Consider the following 8,812-nt stretch of genomic DNA (forward strand, 5'->3'; position numbering starts at 1 on the left):
CATTGAAACTTTTGAAAATTAGCAGACACTACATGTTCCTGACAAACTTTTCTATTTGGTACAAAAGACATACTCTAAAAAAGCACATGATCTTCTTTTATGGTTGTTTCTGATGACCCATAGCTGACTCATGGATGCAACAATTAGTTAAAAGATTCATCAACTTCTACCAAACTATATATATATATATATATATAATATATATATAGTGCTACAAGGATTGTTCTTAAACCTCAACCAAAGACTTATTTCTCACTGACCTTCACAATACAATAATCCTCTTCAAAATCAGAAGTCACAATGAAGAACTTACTCAGTGGACATGTGGTGGGTGGTATTCCCATGAGTTCAGCAGGATGCTCATTAGAAAGACAGCCAAAAAGACTATTGTCCATATCTGCTTTCCAAGACCATATTCGTCCATCTGCAACTTCAAAGAACTTGTCTAAAATAAAGCAAAGTGAGTAATTTCCCTGTTAATTCAGTATTTATAAATAGTACTACTAATGAATGAAGAGATCACTAAGAAGGAATATTTTGAATGTGCAGGAAAATCTGTGATTGGTAAGATGAACAAACTTGGAGAAAGGATGGATTGTCTTGCACAAGGCATCCGTGAGCATGGTAAGGCACTTATATTCTGCATAAAAGACTCAAAAAGATTATCGAAACGCTACTAAGACAATGGTTTGTTTAAGCTGGAAAAAAAGTATCTGAAGTAGAAGTTGGAAAAAGTTATTTGGGAGCTAAAATTGTGTCCGGACATGAGTTTTACTTGAAGAAAAGTAGAACTTTTGCGAATGAAAGCCATTATTTCACTTGAAATACTGCTCAAACGAATTTTTCCAATATTTCATCGGTATTTCAAATACTCAAATTCAGTATTTGCATATACTGATGGCCAAACTTCAACTTGCAAATAATGACACCAGTATTTAGATCTGAACAACACAATATATATGTGAGTCATGATGTACAAAAATTCATGCAAGAAGCACTATTTACATGTATGGTCGAAAAAATTGATTATGATATCATTAATGTTTCAACTTTAATTGTGCAGTGAGCCTAAGCCCGAAGCTAACAGAAATTGTGAAGGGAAAATTGAGCCTTGGGGCAAAAATTCTTCAAGTAGGAGGGTTGGAGAGAATATTCAAGCAGAAGTTTAGTGCTAGAGATAGTGAAAGGCTATTGAAGGTTTCTCAATGCTATTTATCAACCACAACTGGTCCAATGGCAGGCCTTCTCTTCATCTCTACTGATAAGGTTGCTTTCTGCAGTGAGAGATCAATAAAGCTCTTATCTCCAACTGGAAATTTTCTTAGAATCCATTACAAGGTACCCATCTACATTCTATGCAGTTTACATTAATCTCTAATTTTTCTAGCTATGTGAAGCATGATCTAATAGGTTCAAACTTGCAGGTGTTGATCCCACTAAGTAAGATGAAGAAAGCAAAAGAGAGTGAAAATATGGAAAAGCCATCACAGAAGTATATACAGTTAGTTACAGAGGATGATTTTGAGTTCTGGTTTATGGGATTCCTCAATCATCAAAAGACTCTCAGATATCTGCAGCAGCCAATTTCATCAGGTTCAAGCAAGCTAAGAAGATAATTCTTTTTCCTTTTTTTCATTTTTTTTCCAATACACCCGTTCATCAATGTAACATGTTGATGCAAAAAAGAATTCAACGATCTGTTAAAACTTGTAACTAGATCCAATGCTCAAAGGAGGTTTTAGGTTTGGTAGGCTTTGAGCCTTGTGAGTTGATTTGAATATATAGACTTGTTGTAAAATTTATGCAAACAGATGGCTCTTCTTTGATGATTAATTTAGCTTTCTGCTTGTCCTTGGAGTAAGCTTTGCAACCCAAGTTAGGATTTGGAAAAAGAACCAAATGCTACCTATAGGATTGGCATTTTAGTAATGTATAAATGCCACAGTAATACTGTATTAACATCTTTGCTGCCTTCAGGTCTTTCTTTTCCCTGGTTATGATATAGAATGTCCTCAGTTTTTTTAATTAACAACAACAAGCCTAGTTAAATCTCATAAGTGGGGTCTGGGGAGGGTAAAGTGTACGCAGACCTTACCCCTACCTAGTGAAGCTTGATAGATTGTTTCCGAAAGTCCCTCGGCTCAAAAGAAGTGAAAATGAAGCAATAAACAGATAGCAGCAACAACAACCAGGTAGTTAGACATGGGCACAAATAGAGATACGTGCAACAGCAGATATCTAAGAATACGACACTATAAAAATAGATTCAGTCTTGCTGGAAATAATGACACAATATGAAATAGCAAGGGGTTAGGCATAGCAAAATGCAAGACTAGTACTAATACTACTAGGATGCCTAGACGAAACTCTAGACTGCATGTCAACCCATAACCCTAATCCTCGACCTTCACACGGTCATGTCCTCGGTAAGCTGAAGTCAGTGTTGTGAAGAGCGTGAAGCGAGGAAAAGCGACAACCCCCATTTCGCTTAAAGCGAGAAGCGAAGTGCTCGCTTTTTTGAAGTGAAGCGGAATTTAAAAAAAGTATATTAAAATAAATACTGCATAGATAACACATGTAACTGTAAGCAAATGTTCAATAGTTCAATGTAAAAACTAAAGAGTAGCATCAATTAAAGCACAAAATGAGCATCCTATTCTTCTACAAGATTGTCAAGCGAGATGTGACATTTGGATCACCACCGATTAGATGCGCTTTTTGACGATAGATTCCCCCATTTGAAATCTTGTCACAAAAAAGACATCTAATTGCCATCTTGTTGGTCTCGCTAACTCTTGTAGAGTAAGCCCAAGCAGGATCTTTCCTATCTTCTTTTGGTGCCATTAAAAGAACAACTACATAACACATAAGAAAAGGCAATAAAAACTAAGAAACTGTGAAAGAAGAACTGAAGGTAAAAAAAAAAAAATCTGTTGCTGGATTCGGGGAAAGAACCGAAGGTAAAAAAAAAATCGCCAACATTTCGCTACTATTTGGACGTTGAAACAGTGAAAGAGAAGAAGAAGAAGAAGAAGAGGAGAAGAAATCAGAAGAAGAAGAGAAAATCATCACATACCTGTTGCTGGAATCTAGTCGCGAGACTCTCAGATGCTCTGCTGGTTGTTTATAATAAAAGAACACTGAAAACCCTTCTTTTTTAATTAAATAGGCTGGCAGCTGTTCCAAACAAAGAAGCGCTCGCTTCGGTTTGCTTGGTCGCTTCTCGCTTTTTAGTGGGAAGCGGTCGCTTTTTCCTACCTGAGTCGCTTCACATGGCAGGAGCGAGGAAGCGACCGCTTTTTCTAACACTAGCTGAAGTAGCGTTATGTCTACCTAATCACCTCACCACAGTACTTCTTAGGCCTCTCCTCTGACCCGCCACGGTCAACCTCTCGCACTTCCTAACCGAGGCAACAGGGTCTCTCCCCTTCACATGCCCGAACCATCTCAGCCTCGATTCACCTCCTAACAGGGTCCTCAGTTCTTTTTATTGATAAAGTAAAATAAGATAATAAGTAGAATATCTTCATTCGAAAATATCAAATCTTTTTTCACCAAGAAAGCTTATTTTCATGCCACTTTCCAAGTAAAACTACTTTGGCTTTCGGATTCCTGTATTATCCATTTGGTAACTCCATATGCTGAGAGCGCACGGGTTAAAATACACTTAGAGTGGAAAGAAATTTTACACTGACAATATATACAAATCCAATTTGCAATCAGAATCAGTTCCTATCTTGTAGTCTGATTAACTTCTTTTGCCAACTAGTTAAAATATGGTTCTTGTAAACCTCCAGACTATATGCAGCTACAGCTAACACAATCCAATTGTGGTTAAGCTCAGTCACAAATACTTTTACATATATACACACGCGCATAAAACCTGAACCAGCAAATGTAACTGCATGCAGTTGATAACAGTAAGGCAGTTGGCAACGGGACTTCATTCTTTCTCAGAAAGACAATGGGACTTCATTTCATTCACAATGTGAAAACACTAACAACCAATAGGGGGCTACTAGTAATTTACAAGGATGATATACAGGAGTTTGGGATTAAATAAATGAAAAGCAGGCAAATAATCTACAATGAAAAAGTTCATGCTTAACAAAAGACAAATAATGAGAACAAAGGACTGACACCAGGAGCTTCTAAATTCATTTTGTAGGTCTTGGAGTAAGAGTGCAATCATTCTACAGTATGATACCCAGTGTAGCAAAGGCATTCCGTAATCAAATACTTCTCAAAGTAACTCCTCTGGCTCAGCTAAGCTCCCAGTGAAGTTTATTTTGCAAGATTCAGGAAACTCAAGTCCAGCCTCCTTACACCCTGCTTTAGTTATTAGGGGACAAGATCGTACGTCTAGATATTCAAGAGACTCACATGACTTCAGAAGCTTCTTAATTCCATCAAGAGTGATCTTTGGACAGTTACTGACCTTCAAAATCTTCATCCCCAGCATAAAGTCTTCGCTTCCTAATTGTTGAAATGCAGCATCAGTTACCTCCTCACAGCAGCCAATGTCAAGAACCTCAAGCTTTTTGCATCTGGAAATGATACAGTCCAATGACGAGTCTGTAATGTTCAAACACCAATCCATCCTCAGTTTCCTAAGACTATTACTACATGCAGCAGCCAGTGACTTCACAGACTCGTCTGATATGTTACGGCAACCACCAATAACGAGTGTCTCAAGATTTTTGCAGTAGCTAGCCAAGGATAAGATTGATTCATCGCTAACTTTGTAGCAATCTAACAACTTCAATGTCTTAAGTGTCAATGAACAAGCTTTGGACACGCTAGATATCCCAATATCACCAATGTTGCTGCATTTGTTAATGTCTAAATGCTTTATTCTTCGGCAACCTTTGACCAAAACAGAGAGACCCGAGTTGGTAATGTTGGTGCATCCTTGCAAACCCAGCTCTTCTAAAATATGGCAGTTCTTGGAGAGAGCTTTTAGTAATGAGTCTGAGACAAATCTACAGCCAGCAAGATGCAAGGTTCTCAAATCACGACAACCCTCAGCAACAGCTGAGAGACCCTTGTCTGTGATCTTTCTGCAGTAGGATACATCTAAAGACTGTAAAGAAGAGAGACTGGACCCGATTGCTGCCATTCCATTGTCTGTTATGCCTGTAAATTTGGACCATAAAACCTCGCAAGTTAAGTCAACTAGAACACTTAAAGCACAATTTAGCCTCTCTTTTAATCATGATGTTGGGAAAGATCTAAGATAATCAAACTATCATCTCAAGCATAAATTTTCAATAAGATTCTAATTTCATTGTCCGCGATGAACTATTTGCAGTGTGAAGGAAAAGGTAGCTTTTAGATTAGCAGCAAAGTTACACTTCTTTTAAAAATTGCAATACGTTTGATGTAACTATATGTCCTCCTTTTTGCTACAACTTCAGAACCACATAGCACAAAAGACATAACCTTTCACAGAAACACAAAATTCTACAAATTGGCATTTAATTTTTTAAAAAACCTGCCCATAAATTCCCCCAAAATCTTTCATAAAAAATGAAAGTTTTATCATTTAAAAGAATTATATTAAAAATCCATAATTAGGTCAAAACCTTTAGCATTTCAAACAAAAAAATTTATCCAAAACCTTCAAAACCTCTTAATGTCCAATAATAAAGTATATCCTCTAGTCACCAGATTCGAGGCATGGAAACAAGCTCTTAGCAGATATAAAGGGGATAAAATAGAAATTTTAGAATTATATTGTTTTCAAATATAAAAATGTCAGCAAAGCTTCCAGAAGGACAAGATACTCCCTCTGTTCCTTTTTACTTGTCCAATATACTAAAAATAGATTTTTCCTTTTACTTGCCCACTTTAGCAAATCAAAAGATAATTAATTATTTTTTCCTAATTTTACCCTTACATTAAGTAACCATTTTCCAAACTAATTGGAGCAGTAGTAGTCAAATTTAGATTTTCATTTTTCAAATTAACATTAATAAGGATAATCTAGTAACATAAACACTTAATTAATGATTTCTTACAAACTGGACAAGTAAAAGGGAACGGATGGAGTAGATATGAAGTATCACTACACCCAATACTGATTTAAATGTAAAGACAATTAAAATTAAAAATAAAAATTAAAAATTTCACCTTTACAGTTCTGAAGACTGAGGATTTTTAAGCAAGAGAAAGCAGCAGCAATAACGGAAAGATCAGAATCCGTAACGCCAGGGTAGAAAGATCTAGAAACTGACTGACAAAGATCAAGTTCATGCAAACGAGTAAATCGGGCCGCGATTTTACGGAGCATATGAGGCCCGGCCCGAGCACAAAGTTTCTTCCTTTCAGTGCTTTGAATATGAAGCCACCGCTTACAGACCAGCCCGAACACTTCCTTGTCTTTGTCGTCTTCGAGCCGAGATAACACGGCCCGAAGCTCGTCGTCGCCGAAGCTATCGTTTATACAAAGGCCTGAAACGACGCCGTTGCAGGCCATGCTTGGGAAGCTTATGGTTCTGATCTACTTGGAAGAAAAAGAAGAATAGAGGGTTTTTGTTTTTGTTGTGCTTGTTTTATTTATAGGGTTTTCGGAATGTGCACAGCAACTCCAATATTTGATGGAATAAATAATGAATTATGAGTTGGCTATAAGGGTGTTTGTATAGTAGTTGGAATGTGGTGGTTACCACCTTATGAAGCACAACAACCACCCATGACATAAACATTAGAACTTACATATTTTTTGTTGATTAATTGAGTGAATTCCAACTAACATATGGTATATGCTTGCAATACACCTCGTTTGTTATAGTATCTATATTTTGGTAAAACCATTTAATATTCAGAATTTATTTACCTGATTAGTCCAAATATTTATTGTGTAAAAACCACTTAAGGGTACAAGATTTCTCAATTTGCAATACTTCATCGTAAAACATCTGATTAAGAGAAAAGAAATCTCATTCATCACGCCAAAATTATTTGTGATTTTATTATATTTGTATATAGGTATAACTAGACTTTTATTCTTCATATAATTGTCCTTTCGTACCCTATCAAGATAAGAAAATTTAAAAACTCACGATCACATTGTATTGGTACAAGGGTCCCAAAAGTCTCAAAAATTTTACTCGAACACCCATTGTTGTTATTAATCTAAATAAATACATAACATATGTCCTTTATATACTTTCTTATTACTCCATTATAGTTCAATAATAAAAATGTTCATCTCAATCTCTTACTTAACTATGATAAATAGATATAGTTTGATGTAAATATTTGACGTATGTAAAGGATGAAATTAAAAGATTACTGAGCCAAGGAAAGGATGAAACACAAGCTCGAGCAGTTTATCTTGACCAACTTAGTTTGAGAAGCAAGATATGAGCAACATTTTAGATCACAGTTCCAACATTATCCCCTTAGAACCTTGGACTAGGTGAAATTATCCACACGAAAGTACAACTAGATTCAAATTGATTAGAAGTAGAAAGTGTATACGGGTAAAATTGGGGATGGAGCATACCCCGATTTCCCGGTGAAGAAAACGAAAGAAGGGCATGGACGCACGAGACTCAAATCGAGGCCGAGAACCTTTCATTTCGACACCCATGAAAGAAAAACGATGTGTTCATCACCGAGCATGACAAAGCAACGCTCCTCGGACCCAAAACAAGTTCTAAAACCTCGGAAAACACGGTAAATGGTTACACATGACGAATAAAGGGCCGCGATCTTCGTACCTAACCGGATATCACGACGTGGATCTCGCTCGATATCGGTTATGGATCAGTAATTAACGAGAACGGAATATCTTTACCTTTTTTAGATTTGTACTGGGATGAAACTCTCCTACTATATAAAAGAGAGGTTTTTTCTTTTGATACACACATTATAACACGCGAATCAAGGCAATACAAATTTATTTTCTGCTTTCTAGCTATTGCAAAAATTCTTACTTAACTGGTTTGTTCTTTATTCGCAATTGGGTTCGAACCAAGGGTCCAATCGAGGGAGAAACTACTGTTCAACCTAGGTTTGGGCTAGGCCGTAACATTACAACTAGTTTGATCATTCATTTTTGCCTTTAACTCGTTTATCTAATATTCTTGATAATCTGTGTTGAATCAATCTATGTATCCTTAAAATCGCGTACAAATTTAATTATTATCCGATTTAAGGGTAAACAGTATGGCGCCCACCGTGGGGCTAAAGATAATAGTGGTTATTTGATACAAACCTCCATAACACACCCTATTTTACGTTTGTTCTTTAAAATCTTGATTTTATGTCAGCTTAATGATACGAACGCGGAAGCAAGATAACAAGAACACAAATAAAATGATAGACAAATAAAGATTTAGTAGAGAACCAACTAAGAAAATTGAAAAAACATTTGAAATAAATAAATACCCAATCAATTTAAGACTTAACTGACCCAAAACTATAGGAACAACCCTCAAAGGGAAGCAATCCCCTTGCAAGTTCACCTTAACAAGTAATCAACCAATATAGGAATTCGTCCTAAACACTCAATGAGTTTTCATTCACAATATCAAAATAAGCTAGCCTTAAATGAGAGCCTTAAGGGCTATTTATACTAGGGAGCTAAATATTACAAATATAGCCACTAAATGTAGTATAGTCTTTAATTTTTGGTGAAATTATATATGTAGTCGTCTCGTTATGAAAATGGTCTCCAACGCTCAGTGGCTATCTAGATTGAAGAATCAAAGAATCTTCACTTTGGGCTAGGGTGGCTTCGGTCACTTCACTTGGAGTTCTTGCTTGAAGACTTCCACTTGAATTTTTCTTCAAAGGATCTACA

The 8,812-nt window shown here is 36.3% G+C and overlaps 2 protein-coding genes across 2 annotated transcripts; one reads left to right on the top strand and one right to left on the bottom strand.

Moving 5' to 3' along the window:
* The first annotated feature begins 206 nt into the window (after nucleotides 1-206).
* LOC107777557 (putative GEM-like protein 8) lies at nucleotides 207-1,808 on the top strand. The gene is made up of 4 exons (XM_016597612.2): nucleotides 207-460; nucleotides 550-624; nucleotides 1,064-1,338; nucleotides 1,425-1,808. The coding sequence occupies exons 1-4, from the start codon at nucleotides 301-303 to the stop codon at nucleotides 1,614-1,616; spliced, it is 702 nt and encodes a 233-aa protein (XP_016453098.1). The 5' UTR covers nucleotides 207-300; the 3' UTR covers nucleotides 1,617-1,808.
* Nucleotides 1,809-3,949: 2,141 nt separating this feature from the next.
* On the bottom strand, nucleotides 3,950-6,734 carry LOC107777555 (uncharacterized). The gene is made up of 2 exons (XM_016597610.2): nucleotides 6,133-6,734; nucleotides 3,950-5,136 (listed from the first exon to the last, which is right to left on the bottom strand). The coding sequence occupies exons 1-2, from the start codon at nucleotides 6,476-6,478 to the stop codon at nucleotides 4,244-4,246; spliced, it is 1,239 nt and encodes a 412-aa protein (XP_016453096.1). The 5' UTR covers nucleotides 6,479-6,734; the 3' UTR covers nucleotides 3,950-4,243.
* Nucleotides 6,735-8,812: the final 2,078 nt, after the last annotated feature.

The sequence above is a fragment of the Nicotiana tabacum genome, chromosome 16 (genome assembly GCF_000715075.1).
Source record: "Nicotiana tabacum cultivar K326 chromosome 16, ASM71507v2, whole genome shotgun sequence".
In the NCBI taxonomy this organism is placed as follows: domain Eukaryota; kingdom Viridiplantae; phylum Streptophyta; class Magnoliopsida; order Solanales; family Solanaceae; genus Nicotiana; species Nicotiana tabacum.